The 18,017-nt window shown below is 49.9% G+C and overlaps 1 protein-coding gene across 4 annotated transcripts in view; it reads left to right on the forward strand.

Moving 5' to 3' along the window:
• The window catches only part of Slob (Slowpoke binding protein), a 30,584-nt gene continuing 12,567 nt past the window's right edge, over positions 1 to 18,017 (forward strand). Inside the window, exons 1-8 of one of the 4 annotated variants that reach the window (XM_077691371.1) lie at positions 3 to 410; positions 1,964 to 2,034; positions 7,413 to 7,510; positions 7,580 to 7,851; positions 10,043 to 10,120; positions 10,189 to 10,370; positions 12,453 to 12,559; positions 14,238 to 14,338. In XM_077691371.1, coding sequence (XP_077547497.1) covers positions 369 to 410; positions 1,964 to 2,034; positions 7,413 to 7,510; positions 7,580 to 7,851; positions 10,043 to 10,120; positions 10,189 to 10,370; positions 12,453 to 12,559; positions 14,238 to 14,338 — 951 coding nt within the window. In that variant the 5' untranslated portion in view covers positions 3 to 368. Of the gene's footprint in view, positions 411 to 1,963; positions 2,035 to 7,412; positions 7,511 to 7,579; positions 7,852 to 10,042; positions 10,121 to 10,188; positions 10,371 to 12,452; positions 12,560 to 14,086; positions 14,339 to 18,017 lie in introns of all 4 variants that reach the window. The other 3 variants (XR_013320349.1, XM_077691370.1, XM_077691372.1) reach the window with 3 other exon arrangements.

Genomic DNA, 18,017 nt, shown 5'->3' on the forward strand with positions numbered 1-18,017 from the left:
TCCGCAAGGGGGCCAGTATCGGCGCCATGGATACGAAGACACGCCGCTTTGAAAACAAGTTTGTGCAGTGAACCTATGCAGTGAACGGTGGATCATGAGGCGAATCCTCGTAGTCACACGCCTTTTTCGCCAGAGCTCGGAGCGAATATGACTCGCAGAGTGGGCTTTAGGGGCCCGTTTAGTTGTATCACGCACAAGCTGTCTCGCCTCAGCGTCGTCCCGTAACGATGGAAGACGGCTAGTGCGCGGCGCTTCCGCGGACGTTCCCTTCGGCTTCGTTTTCACTGGCCGGCGTTCGTTCGCGCAAGGCTGCAAGAGCCTTGTGAAGCGCCGCTGCTTCGTCGGTCGACAAACCCTGCGTTCAAGACATGGCATTTAGGTGGGACGACTTTGCGAGGGAATACTACTGGGTAAGCAGCTGGACCGCGTCGAGGCTGTGGCCTCCGCACGTCGTGCTCGTCTCACCGTGCTAGAAATGAGCATTATTGTGATGAAAAAAGAGGGAAGAATAAAAGGGGAGGCTCATCTGGATTGTGCCGCAGCCGGCTTTTTAGTCCAGTGCTGTACATATTTTATTCGTATCTAATTGAATTTAACAATATGCACAGGACGACCCGGGAAGGGACGTCCTAATTGAATGAACAATTCACATGCTCAAAGTCAGAACCGAGCTGTTGCTAAATCAATGAAACAAGGTGAATAGTTAAAAAAAACGATAATTGAAAACACTGAGCGGGAATAGGACCAGTTGTCTTTTATATGTGGCATGCACAGACGCAAGTACTGGTAATGTATGCCTGTCACGCTCAAGCAATTGCCCATTCAGCCAGTCATGAAACAGTGTCAGATAATTAAGTGACCTAGCTGCTGGAGAAAAATGTCCCGCCTAGCTAGCTACCAGCAGTATTGGGTCCACTTACAAACAAAAATATAAAGCCCTTCTATTTTGCCACATATATGCACTTGACCAGCTGGTTTAGTAACAAGATTGGAGCGCCAAAATAAAGTCTCTACAGCAAATTGCTGCTCCGTGGTGATGCCAGCAGTGTGTATACCCAACCATTACGTACTCAAGGTGTAGGTCACGCCACTGCTAGCCATCGAGCCCAATTTTTCTGGCCTCCCTCCATCCATGGCTGAACCTCGTGCTATGCATCAAATTGTCAGTTGCCCTGTTCCAAGCCTGTTCACCGATAACTATTTCACGCCTTTGGTTGGGTAGATATCGCTGACATGCTATAGCTGCACTAACGGCCAAGTGGTTTATTCGCCACCTTGCGCATATTGACGTAAATGGTGCAGGACAATTTAGTGTCAGACTGTTCAGTGCATGTTAGTTTGATATCGTCCCTCCCGTTCAGTTGTGCTGGTATACTAGACGCAAACTCCAATACTAGTCACGCGTTATACATTTTCCAGTTAACACTCTTATCGCCTCAATTCACTAACAGCAGGGCCTAAATGGTTGTGTCAACTCTGTCGCTGCGGTCTAGTCAATACCGTGCTCAAGAACAGTCAGCTATGCGGAGTCAGACCCTTGGAATATTTGACTTACCCGAAGGCCACCTTGCACAGGAAGCCAGCTCCAAATGGTTTCAGGTGGGAGAAAGGCAGATCCCCTCCAACTCTGACTGGACTGGCCCTGGTGCGTGTCAACCTTCGTTGGGGCATGTCCCCAGTGAGCAACCAGCTTAAATGTACGCTCTACTGAGAACCACCCGGGTGGTCTGAGGCAGTTTGGCTTGAAGTGTCGGCAAGAAAGGCATCTGTGTGCGGAGAGGGAACAGGAAGTGATGGCCACTGCCATCGTGTTCTCACCAGAGGAAGGAGCTGCACTGTTGTTCTGGTGCGTGCTGCTAGCTGTCATGCCAGTCCAAAAGGGCCCAGATGGCTGGCAGCAGCAGAGCAGCTGTGGACACTGTGCGGTGCTGAGTGTCCCTCCCTGCGTTCTCTCCCCAAACAGGTTATTCTGCTGGCAATATTTGCTCTCATGGCCCTGGCTGCCATAGCAGTGTGGGCCATTCTACGATGCAGGTAGGCTGGGAGGAGTCGGGCTGTCATGCATGAAAATCACTGATGCACTGATCTGTGTCACGCATGAGCTGTCACTGACGCACACACACCTGCAACACCTTTCCAAAGGGGATGTGGTTCCTGAGGCCCTGTCATAAGTGTAAAAAGGCAAGGCCGCCCGGCTGACTTGGAAGGAAGCAGCCTGTGAAACCAAGGGTGCTCCAAGACTGGAGAGGTGGTTGCCGCACTTTCTCGCCCGATGAACGCTCAGGGGGGGCTATCCGTATGTCACCTCGCATCCTTCTCCACCGCACAAGCTATTCAGACATTGAGCAGCACAGCGGTGCGTATGAACATCGCCACAGGAGTAGCTACTGAACCATACTACTCCCTGAAAGAAAGCTTTTCGTACCACAGCTAAGAGCCACAGAAAGCCTGTGTGAGTCTTGGGTTCAAGAGTCGACTGATGCATAGGGCATGTGCCTGGTGATAACTCCAGTGCTGCGTCTACTGAATGTGAATAAATTTACATTCGGCCACGCTTGTCCTTAGAATTAGTGATACTGTGTTAGGTGATCTGTTGTAAACTGTGCAACAAACGATGAAAGCACAATTACTGATTGGAGCACAATTCTAATATAAAACAAAAGTTTTTCTCGTCTCTAAAGTTAACGAATTCTTCAAAGCATGAAACTCACAAAGAATTGGAGGTGCTCTAAATTGTTTTATAATTTTAAGCAGTTGAATGCATTGTAAATCTACAGGGGAGCTCATTATTGGTTAACTGCCTTGGAAATTTTTTATCTCCATTTGTGTAACTACAACAGGCTGCGTTTGAAATACTTATTTGCTGGTGCAAAATTAGTGGTGATCAAATTATTTGCAAATATTTCTGCAATGAAAATATAGAAAAGTTAACGGGGATGTTTGGTAATTTGAATAGTTGCGTTAATTGTACGAGTTGTTACGAGTAGAACAGGAAGCATTGAGCTAGGTCCTTTTATGGGTCAGCTGACAAATGACAATGTGCACCAATTCAAAGTGCTGGTACTAGCAACAGATAGTATAGTATTTTAGTGTGCAGCACTTAACCGGCAGGTACTGTGGTTTGGCGGCAGTGGTGGTGTCATAACCGAGCAGGCGATGGGAACACCGAAGATTGAAAGAAAGCGAAGGAGGGGAGCATTGCGAAATGTGAGGGGGAGGCCGGTTTGCCTAGGAATCGCAGGATGCTTCTCCGAAAGGGTGAGGGTGGAGGGCAGTATGCTAAGCCCGTGCCAGACACGTGTGTGAAAACCACCCTCGGCTTCTGGTGGTGCCAGAGAAAGGAAATGCAAAACCAGGCATCCATGAAAGCAAGCGTCTTGTTCTTTCAAGTGCACAAAATTGTGGCTGATCCCTCTGCCATAGGAACCCTCACAGGAGCAGTTGAATGTTAAAGGAACCTCCTCCATGTGCGAAGGGTTCGCGAGCCTGACCCCGCCAGACGAAGGGAAGCCGACACGCAAGAAACAAACAAACAAGAAAAAAATTGGTTTATTCCGGGACAGCAAAACCAAAAATGACATGCACAGAAACAGCAGCTTGAAACACATGATGGTCATGGGAACAGTGCCACAGCGGAGGGCGCTTCAATTCACGTGCGTCACCTGTACACAAAGGCGCTGGCATCGAGGCGCCAACTGTCGGTGCTCATTAGCAATAGAGTTTCTTAGTATTGTAAGAAACTCTATGTCATTAGCGTCATGATGCGCTACTTCGATTTGCCTCTCCTAGACGGCAGCACTATCAGAATGAGTCATAGGAAAGGACAGAAGGCGCATTCGTAGCTGCTCATGGATTGAAACGCAACACTGCGAGCGCGTGGCCTGCAGCACATGGAGCGCCGCCCGTGAAAGCTAGGTGTTGCATTGGGGTATACCACGAGGATGAGAGTGTTTTAACCGTAGGCTTGCTGCTTCCGGTTGCCAATAAGTGGGGCTGTGGTTCCCCGGAGTGATAACGGTGCGCTGCGAACCTGGAGAGCCGGAGCGCATCTGCCCGGCGGTCCAAGCAGCCAATTTTTCGACATCGTCTGCTTGCGCGCTCTTCTTACGCGTGCCTTTCCGATTCAACACAGATAATGTGCATGTAAGGCACGGTCACGCTTATCTGAATAAAACGAGCGTCTGCACAAAGGAACAGCCAACTTCATTCTATGATATAAGCTAAAAAAAGAGGAGAGCCGATGAAGTATAAATGCACTGCACCACACACGAACGTGCCTGCAAAGGCGTCTTACCTTTTTTTTTTAGTTTACATCCTGGAATAAAGTTTGCTGTTCCTTCGTACAGAAGTTTCTTTTATTCAGATGAGCCTGACCTTGCATTACATGAACATTACTGCGCCACATTGGAAGGGCACGCGTAACAAGAGCGCGCACACACGATGTCGCAAAATTGGCCGCGCGCACAGCCGGGCTACTACCGTTGGCACACAAATGCGTTCCAGTGCTCCAGGCTCGCAGTGCCTCGCTGTCGCTGTGGGGAACCACAGTCCCGCTCATTGGCAACCGGAAGCAGTAAGCCTACGGTCAGCACGCTCTCGTCCTCGCGGTATACCACAATGCAACACCTAGCTTCCACGGGCGTCCACGGGCGGCGCTCCGTGTAGCGGCGGCCACGTGCTTGCAGTGTCGTGTTTCAATCCGTGAGCACTGTACCTCCCATTGTGGTGGGAGAATTTGTGGGCTCGAATCCGAACGCCGCCGTGTCAATGGTACTTTTTCTGGCGACGTCACTTCTGTGACGGATATGACGTCACTAAAATCTTGGTGTGCCCGGGCATAAAACATTTTCGTGTTAAAAAGACACAAGCCCAGCACGTGCTCCATGCTCTATGTACATCGGTCCTTCGAGTCCTTTGTAGTCCTCATTGTGTGGCTTTCCGAACCACGTGACATTTGCACGGGAAGTTCCAACACAATCTACTGTATTTTCCGGTCTATAATTCGCACCTTTGTATAAGTCGCACCCCCCTCAAAATGTCGCACCCCCCTCCCCCCCCCAAAAACGTATATAAGTCGCACCGGTGTATAAGATGCACCGGTGTACAAGACGCACTTGTTAATTAGGTAAACTCGTAGTGAATCAGATAATTAGAAAGAGCGGCGAAAGTACATGGTTGCGGCGGCCGCCGCCTATGAGCGCATCCCCCGTTATGGAGGGCTAGACAAGTGCATATACCGTCCAAAGTCTAGACAGAACTAACTTCTCAAAAATGGTTTATTGATACACACGCACTTACAGACGGTGTTTAGGCAAAACCATCGAAGTCTTCTTCCTCCGACTCGCTAACAAACAATTCAGCAACTTCAAGTGGGAGTTCCGTCGGCACATCACTGTCGTCCTCTGACTCACTGATGTCTTCTTCGCCAACATCGTCACTACTCGCGGACCAGACCACTCTGGCCTTTATGATCCTGGCTATAACTGTTTTTGTAGAATTAGAGTCCCAAGAGTCGGAGACCCATTTGGCCACCTCTCTAAACGTCGCGTGTCTCTTGCGTGCATTCGTAAATCAGCGCAGTAAAGAAGTCATGGCGGAGGAAAGCGACAAGACCAGAAGCGGCCCGAAAATCGAAACTTATCAGCAAGCTGTCATTTTAAAAATTAGCAGCATGTTTACCTCCTTCAGAGTTACTCTCTGTAATAATTTATAAGCTGCATTTTGTTTTTGCAACCCAATTTGATATACTTTGAATTTATTCTGAACTGTAGTTACTGCGCATCATAGAGTTCCTCAATACTGTGCATGGCAGAAAGCGGCACCCAGTTGTCGGAGGCCATTATTATCGTTATTGTTTTTGACTAGAAAAAGCTGCAAATTCTTTGGTTTGACCTCCCGAAGCGACATATGGGCTATGAGAAACACCGTAGCGATGGGCTTCGGATTCATTTAGACCATAGAGCTGTGTCCACCCGCGGCCACCGCGAACCAGATTTATTCCATGCATAAGCCGCACCACTAGATAAGATGCACCAACGAAAATTTCAGAAAAAACTGCGACTTATACCTCGGAAAATACGGTACAACATGCTCGGCATCGACGATGAGCTGTGAGATAACGGCAGATTAGCGCACGCCACCGTTTGTTTGCTGATCACGCTATCCCTTCCTGGGACGCAGCAGCTATGTGCCTTGATCGAGAAGACTGCAGTGCGTGCTGGAAACAAATTTCGGATTGAGGAGTATCGTTATCGTCAGCCCTCTTTTTTTTTCACCATGAGTCTTTCTGTCTCCTAAACATGTAGTCATGGTGTGTGCTGCAAGAAGCTTACTTTCCTTGCAATTAGAGAATTTCGCCTACAAGCCTTTCTGTGTGCATGGTGTTGACCTTGCGCAAATACACTTGACAATTGCATGACCAAGTGTCCTGATTGCACGTTCTTTTGATGCAGCTGCGCTTTCCATGACTCGCTCACTAATACGTGTGGCCAATGTAAAGCGGTGTCTGCTGTGCTCACCAGCTGTGTGCAGCGGTCGATCGATTGTGTTGCCTGCGGGTTTACTGAGCACCTTCCTTCATTTGCTCTGGGCATTTCGTGAGAATGTGTGTGTGATAGGGCATCTGGCTGGCCTTCTCTCCACAGTAGTCTTTGCTTTCAAAACTTTTGCTTAAAATGTTCATTTCTCAACAAGTGAAGCATCATTCATTGCTGGACAAGTGCTGGGGGCACTATAAAACGCCAAGTCTTTCGAATAAAACAAGCTTGTATTCTGTCTTTACAGACCTTTCTATGCATGCTGAAGCATCAACGCTGAGGTGTTTTGCAATCTGCAGGTGTTTTTCGATGGATGAGCATTGAAGCTACGAACTGAGGCAGTGCTAAGGGGGATGCAATGATGAGTTGCACCCACTTTCCATGCTAACCTGTTCGTGCCATCAGTACGCACTGGTGTGTGCACCCAAAAGCTGCGGTCACGCTGTTTTTATGAGCGCTCTTAAAACAGTTTCTTTTCATTTGTAAGTGAACTCTGTGAAACTTATCTTGCTGCTTTTTTTCCCACTGATTTCGACTACCATTATTTTTGAGTAGTAAGTCAATTAGTTACCAAGATAATTGGAGATAATTAGTCATATTGGAGGAACAATAGACAAAACAGTGTTGGTCATAAAACTGTAGTCTTTATACTTTCCAATACTACTATGAACCCTGGTGAATGCGATAAGAGAATCGGTTTTTGGATGCATCACTTGGAACTAGTTCTACAGGTTATTAAATCTTGGTGGCACCAGTGGCAAGGAACCACTTTGAAGGAACCATGGCAAGGAACCATTTTAGACAAGCGGGAGTCTATGCGTTGTCGTCCTGAGGAGTTGAGGGGTGTCTTCTCAGCCAGGGGAGGCGGCTGTGCAGGTACCCCCGGCACGAGTACCTGGCGCTGGACAACGAGAGCAGCTTTGTCTCGGACCGGCTGGAGCTGAGCCGCAAGCTGCGGGGCGACATCGACCGCAGTGAGTGGCCGCGAGGGGGGAGGAGAGGGGCGCACGCATCGATTCACGCCCCCCCCCCCCCCACTGCAGACGAGGCCCTGATCAACTGCCAGTACTACCTGCGGGGGTCGACGCGGTACTTCTTGCGCTACCAGCTGTGCAACATCGGCAGCCGCATGGACCGCCACTGGTTCGTGGTGCGGGACAGCGCGACGCGCACGGAGCGGCTGCTGACGGTGACGGCCCTGCCGGACGCGTGCCCGCTGCGCCACTCGCCCTGCCAGGTGCGGCCGGGGCTTCTCGAGATCTTCCTCGGCCTGCAGCACCCCTACGTGCACCCCGTGCTCGACATCGACATCAAGGTGCGCACCAGAGCACTGGGGGGGGGGGAGTGAGGCTATGGCCGCTTTCGCCATATAGCCCACTCGTTCAACAGTATGAGCTCGTTAATTTTAACTGCACCGTCTCAGTTCGAATGAATACAAGTTTGAACTAGCAAAAGTGCAGAATAGCAACTGTACATGGTGATAGGGAAGCAGTACGACGTGCCCATAATTTATTTCTTGAAAAACTGTAATTTCCTCCTGCCTTTTGCCCTATACGGCGACAGCCATCACTTTTTCTCTAACTACCGCATTCGGCGGAGGGCCTCCTCCTTTTTGCCTTTTTCAACATTAAAGAAGAGACGGGCGGTATAGTCCATCCCACCACGATATTCGGGCGTATGAACGCAGTGGTGCTGTGTCCGGTTTTGCGTCGTCGTCACTGGCAGGGACTGATTTTGTGTTTCTGACCTCAGAAATGGTGTCCTCATCTGTCAGCACTCCAGAAAGCAATGCACTTTTTTTTTTTTTTTTTTATTGCGGAAGTTTGCTAATCAGCATAAGGGGAAACTAAATGTACAGATACACGCCGGATTCCCGAAGGAATCGGAGCAGGGGGCCGTGATGTGGTCCTTGTATCCACGCCATGAAGTCTGGCGGATGTCCGGGGCACGGGCCGCAGGTGGCGATGTGCACAGCGCGTAGGCTTCGCAGAGCAGGGCAACTCCACACCAGGTGCTCTGCTGTAGCCTGGTCAACTGGAGCGGGGCAAAAGGGGCAGGTGGAGTTGAACGGGGCATGGTATTGAGGAGGCCAGGACCTCGTCACAGCTGGCGTGAGGGCGACTCCCAGGCGAAGACGTCTGAGCAGGACCTCATCTTGGCGAGACAACCCGCCAGGGAGATCTGTACCGCACGGGGGTATGAGAGCGCGCGCGGTGCGCCGTAGACGTTCTTTTGCACTGGCAAGGCGAACACCGTTTGACGAAGGTGCAAGAGGAGCTGGATATTGCACACGCACGGGGTGTGTTCCGGCATCTGCAGCCTGCATTGCGGGGTGGCTATTCCGTTGGCGCCATGACACGCGCACACGACACGGATAAGTGTCCATTATGTCCTGGATTTCTAGAAGAAGTTCGTTGGACGTGAGAGTTTTACGAAGCTCTCGAACAGCTGCCGACGAATCAGTGTAAATTGTACACTGTGGTGAAGCGTGGTTGATTAGCAACGATGTGTGTAGCAGAGCATCCCGCACTGCAAGGAGTTCTGCCTGCGTTGACGGCCACTTCTCCGTTGTTATGTAAGTGCAGGTCACTGGATCGGGAGCCACAGTCGGGCAGAGTAGAGCCGTATGAAATAGGGTATCGGAAGCACTGGCGTCGACAAACATCAGCACTTTGCCTTCACAGTGATGCATTCCGCAAGGGAGACGTCTTTGAAAGCGTTTGCTATTGGGGTTTAATGGTTTTACCCTATTTTACGTCCTCTCTCCGTTTTTCACTACACTCCGGAGGCAGTGCACTGTCATGTCTAGGTAGCGGGTGCGTTTCTGTGGCCTATCCCCAGGCACCAAGCCGCTGACGTGGAGGCGCGTAGTTTGAATTATCTGTGGAGCAGTCCACTCACATTCAAATTAGCAGGGTTTTTTATACGTAGGCTTCTATGGGAGCTTGGCCGGACCAAATTGTACAGTTCAAATTATCCACAAATTCGCATGATTGAAGTTAGAATGAACAGGCTTTTACTGTATATAAAGGTTACAATTAACGAGCTTTCACTGTATATAGGTGTCACCTAAGTACCCAAGGTACGAGTGGTGTTGGCCTTGAACCCACCAGTGTTTTATGTCCTATTTACTGCCTAAGTGCACTCTCCCACACTTGGTTTGTCTCAGTCTTGCAAATAACGGAGCGCGAGTGTGAGCACTGGCTGCACGTTGCAGGAGCAGTGTAAAGGGGTACCTGGGGCCTCACTTGGTCATCCCATTTCCCCCTCATTTTTGAGCTTACAATGATGTTTGTAGTGGTTATGGCAAAGTGGCAGACTTCCTTCGTGGTTCCCCCCCTCCCGACATGAGCAACTGGAAATGTCAGTGGGGGAGATTTCCTCCTGCGATTCTCGGTAAGCTTCTTTGAGCACAGACTCGACACGTTGTGTACGCCCCTGCTGTTTCTTCCCCCGTGAGGTGAGGGGAGTACACCTACCCGGGGGCTTCCCCCCCCCGCCTATAGGTGCTGGCGGAACGGCCGCACGTGGTGGTGGTGTCTCCGCTCAACGACGTGGGATCCCTCAAGGACCTCATCTACCATGTAAGCGGGCCCCGGCAGTGCGGCGACTCGGTCCTCGTGACGGCCCCCTTCCCTCCTGGCGTGTGCAGAGCAGGTACAACGAGGACTGGCAGGAGAAGTACCGTCCGCAGGGGACGGGCCTGCCGGAGCCGCAGGTGCAGCGGCTGGCCAAGCAGATAGTCGAGGGCCTGCTCTTCCTCCACGAGAAGGACTTCCCGGCCTTCTACAACCTCCACCTGGGCAACGTCATCCTGCAGAACGGCGTCGCCAGGTGGGCGCGCCACGTTGATGCGACCCAGTGCGTGTGTGGGAAAAGCGGTGGGCTAGTGTAGGGGCCAACGGGGGGCCCCTACTAGCTGCGCGAAAGCAAGAACTACCCAGCTGTACTACTACGAGCCCCACAGTGCAATTTGAAGACTCACACCCTCAGGTCTGAGTACTCATGCACGGTAGGCCGGACTGCAGGCTCCGGCAACCAAGCAGTGGCTTTATTGACCCGTGAATACAGATAATGTACCAAACAACTGCCACTCACAGTGGAGATGGGGGCTCTGCTCATTTGCTGAGGGGCTCGCACATCTCGTGGCCGTGGGGAGTGTGGATCCCCGACGACCAACCTGGGCGGATTCTCCAAGCAGAATCCTGTGAATATCCAAACACTGGTTGGTGGAAAAAGGGGGCTCCTCCGTGAGGGAGGGTGCCGGTGGGCGACCAATGGGGGTCCATTCTCCGGTGTCCTCATTCGCAAGCCACGTACGTAGGTCTGTGGGTACAGTGTGCCGTGGATGGCCAGTGAGGTAGCTATACCTTGGTCAATAACTCATGGAGTGTATCAGTTCGCCAAAGCAACTAACCTGTACAAGGGCGTCCGCAGAACTTTTTGCAGGTGGGGGGGTACGGTTGGATAGCACCAAAAAGGTGCTATTTGTGGTTTAAACTACACATATGAAACAAAAATTACAAACAGCAAATTAGAACCAGACTTGGAGAACATACATTGGATTTTATTACCGAACAAAAAAATACAGTTAATAAAGAAAATGCTAAAAGTTACTGTCACTTCGTAAAGAAGAGTGGTCAGTCTCACTGCATGAGGGTTCTCAACTCACGCCAACTGATCACCAGCACACAGCACAAAACGTTCACATACATATAACTGCACTCCGTCAATCTTCCTTAAATAGCAGCTGCAGACGCTGCAGATGCCTCGGGTTTTTCTGGGCAAATTGCGAGATGACATGTGTGATGAAGTCTGTTGAAATGGCTCACACAATAAAGATACTACTGTCCTCCCTGACTTTCAATGCAGTTCAGGCACACAAGCGTTGCTCACACAATAAAGATACTACTGTCCTCCCTGACTTTCAATGCAGTTCAGGCACACAAGCGTTTTGAGGGGCTGGTTTATAGGTTTTGTTTCGGCGCTTTGGTGGTACCGACATTTTGCAATTTGGAAGCAAAGGGCGAACAAGGTGATGTCACAGGAGGATGCTACACTCTCCCTACTAAGTGTAGCGGTGAAGACTTTTTGCTAGATATAGCTGCAAATTTATTTGAAAACTGAAGTTCTTGCGGTAAGACTGCATAAATCTAGAGTTTAGAAGAAAAAATACGCCAAACCTTTCAGAATTGTTCGCTATCTTCAATAGCCAGCACAGGCAGCCTGTTTCCCTGCCGTGACATGCCTGGCAATGGCTATGTTTGTCAGTGTTTAATGTGCATGCAATGTTGACCGCAGTCCTGAAGGGCGTTTCATACGGATACGCAGGACCTGAGTGTGCTAATCACAGTGTGGATTGTTGGGCTAGTTGGTTCCCTTACATAATTAAAAAACACTTCGCATAAATGACGGGACATGGGGAGAACGTCGGTGTCGTTCTCTCCTCTCTTTCGTCCTTCAGGGAAAAGTTATTTTAATTATGGGCCAACCAAGCTGTGCAGCTTTTTTGTAGTGCACAAAAATATCCAAATCTCCAGGCCCCCCCTTGCCCCTTCTCCCGGACACCCATGAACCTGTAATGCCAATGCACGTGCTCATTTTGATCGGAGTTTGTGCTTAATGCATAAAATTGTCTGCTTTCTGTCACCTAGTTTGTTTGCCATGACTGTGGTAGTTTATAAGCGGATTGATCAAGAAAAACATTGTGAAACAGCTTGGGTCACGTTCGAAACACTCGCAGTGACGTACTGTTTGTGACTCACGGAGAAAGAACAGCTGGCTGCAGTGAGTGTAGCGTGCATGTGGCCACACTGCTGGCCTGAGCTAGGTGGCTCCCTCGTGACCGGCGAGGCAGCCGCGGGGGCGAGGGACGCACGAAAGAGGGCAGCTGCGGCCGCCTGTGTGCCCTTGCAGGCTGACCGGCCTGGAGAACGTGCTGCTAGGCTATGTGCCCCGGGTTTCGGCGTTCATCCGCAAGCGCATCTGTGAGGACAAGGAGGTGGTGGACGCCGTCTGCTTTGGTGAGCGAGGGCCACGGCTGCATGGGCACTGCACGGCCACCGCTCCGCCACCCCTGCACTCTCTTTGCCACCCTCGCCTTCCACTGCATTGACCAGAGACGCAAATGGGCCCCGCCGCCTAGAAGCCCGTGCATCATCTGGCGTGCCAGCCGTTGGGCACCTGTTCAGTCGTGGGCCGCCACCTTTGCACGCCTCCGTCGTGCCGCGAGGAAGAAGAGCACTTGCCACAATCTGCGGCGGGACGCAGTGCCTTGCAACTCCCTCCAGTTCCACCTCTGACTTTTCCAGCCTCTGGTTTATGCTTCTGGTGCCTTGTTGGTGATGGAGGACGGCCGTTGGGGCAGATCCTGCGAAGGGATCCCTTGGGGGCTCCAGGTCGGGGCAGCTGGAGGCATGACTGTCCCTGCGGCCGTCAGGGAGCCCCCGGCAACCCGTGCCAGGCGCCACTCGGAGTGGAGAGAAATTTGGGGAAGGGGCACAATAAGTTGCTGCGGACGCCCTGAAAGGCCCTACAATAATAACTGGAGCAGCGCAAATGCAAGCTGACCAGGTGCACAAAATGGAAGTGAACCATTTGTGAGCGAAGGGCAGGGTTCACCGCAGCGTTGTCCTACAAAGACCTCCACAGAACATGGCACAGGGCGAACGCCAAGGGGGTACACCCACAGTGGTGCCACAATTGCAATGCCTTCAGGTGTGCCTTGCATGGTCTGAGGGTCAAGCGATGGAGAAGTAGGGGCAATCATGTGCACTGCACTGGGATGAAAGGAGGCCAACCACGTAGTGGATTTTTGCTATGATAGGGTGGTCTGGGCATTGAGCCACCTGGTATTGCAGACCTGTTGCCTCAGACTTGTACGGAATCCCTCGAACAAGCTGCTCTACTAGCGCCCTGGGTGTCACCTTCTCCAAACACTTCATGGTTTGGCTCGCAGTGCCGCTCCCCACCCCCCGTGTTGGCAGTTGGGACCACTATCTGATCTAGGTCAGCCCCCTGGCAGCATGTGACACACGGTGCAAATAGCTGACGTCTTCATAGACACTGGTATCCAACAACACTCAGTGTGGGCAGCAGACTGCCCCGGCATTGACGGATTTGGTACTCTGTTCTCCTTACTGCCTTCGATACTGCAGGCAGAGCCCCTGTGTGTTTGGGGAGTCCTAAGCCATATTAGCAGAAAATGTTAAACGTGATCTCAAGAATGCATTCCCGAGATTTTTTTTTCTTGTGCGTGGGGCATTCTTAACCTTTTGAGGGTCAAATTCTTTCGCCATATGCAATCCCCCAGGGTTGATTTTTTTATTGCTGATTTAATTAAATTATTTGGACGAATATATTTCGAAAAAAAATTCTTGTAATATTCTTATGGTGGCCATAAAGTGACAAAAACATCATTTGTGTTGTTACATACACATGGTTTGTTCATGAGTAACACAAGAAAAATTCTAAAAAAGTTTTGTGGGCGCAAGAAAGGGGAGAAGCGCAAGAACCGCATCAGTTTTGCAGCGCAAGAAGCGGGAAGCGCTGCCCCCTGCGCGTTGTCCCAGTGCTTGCACACTGGTCCCCCCCGTCCTGCATGCTGGGCACTGGCCGAGGGCGGCAGATGCACTGCAAATGCAGCTGGGCTTGGGTGCACTGGGCGAGGAGAGTGTCACGAGGTGCCGCTGTTGGACCCAGGCCATGCTCTGTTTGAAATGGCTGCCGGCTACGAAATGTCCACAACCAAGCCCACCGACAAGAACTACAATGACGTGGAGCACTGCCCCGAGGTTTACCAGGTAGGCACTGGCCTGCATGCGGGGCTCCACTGGCCGTGGTTCAGGTGAACCGGGCTCCCCGGGGGATGAGAAAAGTTTAAGCGATTGAAACAGAGGTTGTCCGTTTCAAGAATGAATGCATCGAAAAGGCTGTTCGCTGTGTAATGCGCACAGTCCTGAAGCCAGTTCACAGTTCTTCAGTGTGAGGTCAAAACGTTTCACTCGCCCGAAACCATGCATCGCGTACGGTGATCCAACTGATGGACACAGAAAGCAGCCGGACTGGAATTTGTTGAAAGGTCTTATCAACAAAGTGTCCCAGCAAAGGGCAGAAAAGAAAACCACTTCTTTTAAGGGCGATAGTCTTTCTTTGTCTGTCTGTATGTTTGTCTACCTGTTACGCTATTCAGCCACCCGGCCAAAGTGAAACCTAAGCTGCACAGCCAAATCTAAACGTCAAAGTCCGGTGGCAATGTTCATACTTGTCAACATTGTTGAACAAGAACAAAACATAACACAAATATGAGGCAGAAAATCAATACATCAGTAATATTTGCATTGTTCTTTTCTAACAAATTCATGGACACTTGATTCAAATGAAATACTGCATTTACTGCATAAAAACGATTCACTTTGTCGCCTGCTGTCACCCGCGCCACTATAGCTTCTAGCGGCATTTTAAGAAATCAAATGGAAACTGTTACGAAAGGTTCCACTAGATAGGTTTCACAATCTGCTTGGAACGCATGTGGAGCCGGGCAGTGTGGTTCTATAAACATTGCAGTAGGGTGCCTCGATTCACGCGCGTCTCCGCCGTACGGCAGCGCTGGCGTCGAGGCATTCGGGGTGGAGCAGTGGAATGCGGTAAATTTAAATTGCCTTGAGCAAACCTCTAGCCTGTTATCTTGGGAGGAGCGCGACAGGCGAGGAACAGCATGAGAGGTGAGTGGGAAAGTGAAGGGAGGCATTTACTTGGCAAATGCTGACAAAACACTATCGTCTTCCGTCGACATTTGCAACAAAAGGAGCAAATACGAGGCCTTTTTTTTTTTCTTAAAGGATGAATAAAAACTTGAAAGTGAAAACATGGTAATATGTATACATGCCCAGGGGTGAGACAGCTGCGCATATTGCGCCTTTTTGATACGATTCCATTTGCCTGCGCCAAGCTGCTCCAAAAGCACGAAAACGGCGAAAATTGCGCCAAACTGCTCCAGAAGAGCCTCAACAGCTCGGATTTTGATGCTCATGTCAGTTTCGGCGGGGACGAAAGCCTCCCGCATCTTGGTCACCGCTTTTATCGTCTGTCAATCGCAAACACAGAAATGGCACAAATAGAAAGACTGAAACGAAGCAAGCGATAGCTTCTAAAACTCGATTCGCTTTCCGACCGGGTTCGCTGAAACGGCCTTCTGGATTAGGCATCGCTGTGGCAACAAACATGGCCGCCGCCTGATCTGGCATGCTACCAACGCGCTCAGTGCGCATCGCCGATATTTTCCCTGGTTTATTTTGCGCTATCAGCTGGGTTCCAGTCTATTCATTCTATCTGTTGTGGCTCTGAACAGTGACGTTAACGCGGGGATATGGTTTGAGATTGGTGCCAGATTACGGGAAGTTGCACGGCGCGAAAAAAAAGTTCATTGAAATGTGGGCCCGGGCCTAGGACTTCGGCGTGGTTTGTCCTTGAGTGCGAAACGCGGTGCGCGCGTCTATAATCGGGTTTGTGAAGTGAATTTTTTGGCTCGTTGTGGTGTTATAAAATGCTGAGGTGTTGCTGTGCTTTGAAGTGCTATCGCGAGCCTCGGGGATGGAACGGTCGACACGAAAGTTGCGGGCTGTGCTGCGGCGCCGCGACCTGTTCACGCCGCGACTACACGGTTGCCATAGAACGCGACTATAACACTTGATGTATGCAAAGTGAAATTGAATGCCAGAATCTAGGTGGCTATAGACAGTAACGCTAGTCAAATGACCATAGGGTGAACCTGCGCCCCGGGGGCTGAAACGGGTTATGCTGGTTGGGCTATGCGACCGTTAGCTCGAAGTTGCTCAACTGTAGCCGTGACTACAGTCGTTCGTACAAAGCAGCCTGGGATTACAAAAATAATAATTTTAGCATTAAAACGGCAAAAAAATGCTACAATTGCGGAGCCCTTAAATTTGGTAAGAGTTTTAGCAGTCCGTCTGTTCCGTCGTGTACGTAGTTACCGTGCTGACCGGGACTCGTCTGGGTTAGGTTAGGTTAGGTTAGGTTAGGTTGGGCATTCGTAGCAGTAGGGGGATTAGTTCCGCGGGCCTGCCTTCGCCCTGTCCGCGCCTCCTCGCCCTTCTGCGCGCGCAGGCGCTGACCGGTCCCGGTCAACCCGGTAAAAAAATAACCAACAGAACAGACGGACTGCTAAAATTCTCTAATGTTAATGGCAGTTTTGTTGTCAGTGTTGCGTGCAGCCGCAACACAATATCACCAGTTAGGAAAAAGGTAGTGCAGTTAGTACTTTGTGATACTCTTAAAAACTCTTTCAGGTACGGCTGTTTCAGTGTTCTGTGTATTCAAAACTGATTTAAATGTCCACTTGACCCTGCAAATTTCTGAAATAATGATTTTTCAAGCTCACATGACGATGTATTAAATGTCCCTAACTGCTCCAAATCAAGATTCTTCTGCTCCAAAATCGAAATTTTGCTGCTCTGAAAACTGCTCCCAAATCTGTTTGGGCTGTCTCACCCCTGCATGCCTCATTTCAAGGTTGAATTCCTGCAAAACTTGTATTTTCTACACTTTGTTGAATTAAATTTTTGTATAAATGAAATTTATTCTGCAATTTAATAGGAGAAAATGTGTGTGCAATATGAGTATATTTCCTTGTCTTATAAAAATGAATATTGCCTGCGAAAATGTCAAGGTATTACCTCTTTAAAAGTAAGCGATCAGTGCATAAATGAAAATATGTATGATTGTTTATTTGAGAGTGTTACCAAAAACAATATTGTGAAAGTTCGGTACCGATCTCTTTTTCTATAGGCACCACCTTCTCTCAAAGATCTGACTCCCCACATGATGATAACGCTTGAGTAATAAACCATTTGTTTTACTCGTTTGAATATACAATCTACGTAATAAAACTGTTTCTATGGAAACGCTGCCTTAGGAGAGCCTAAATTTCTGTCGCTGGATGAAATCACAAAATAGCCAGACGATTGGCAGCGTGTTTACTGTAGAGATGTGCGCACAGTGTCTGGGAAAGCCCACCTGTCTACTCGGGCAGTGCTCGCACGCGCAGAACCAAAGCATGCGCTGCCGAATTGGTGAAGCAGATATAGGAAGCCATTTTTTGCAAATGCGCTGACTGATTTTCGGTGGAAGATGTCTATTGAAACAAAGGTAGACAGTGCTGAAGGTTAAGACGAATGGGAGAAACAGATACGACACTCAGACTGCACTTCTAAGTGTCGTGCGTATTTCTTCCTTTCGTCTTGACTTCGCATGCCGTTTACCCTTCTTTCATTATGAACCAACTAGCCCGACAAATTTTAATGCTGTCTATGCAATCTCTCCACATGCTCTGTGCGAGAGTAGATGCCCAGGCGATGTTCATAAACACTTGGGCGATTGTTCGAGTAGCGAATTCTAAAAAGGTTAAAGTCTCAAAAACGACGAGAAGGTAGGGCGGGAGAGGAGAGGAACGGATCCCCCTTG

Source organism: Haemaphysalis longicornis, unplaced genomic scaffold, assembly GCF_048455015.1.
Source record: "Haemaphysalis longicornis isolate Haplotype H1 unplaced genomic scaffold, Haemaphysalis longicornis Haplotype H1 scaffold_10, whole genome shotgun sequence".
Lineage (NCBI taxonomy): Eukaryota > Metazoa > Arthropoda > Arachnida > Ixodida > Ixodidae > Haemaphysalis > Haemaphysalis longicornis.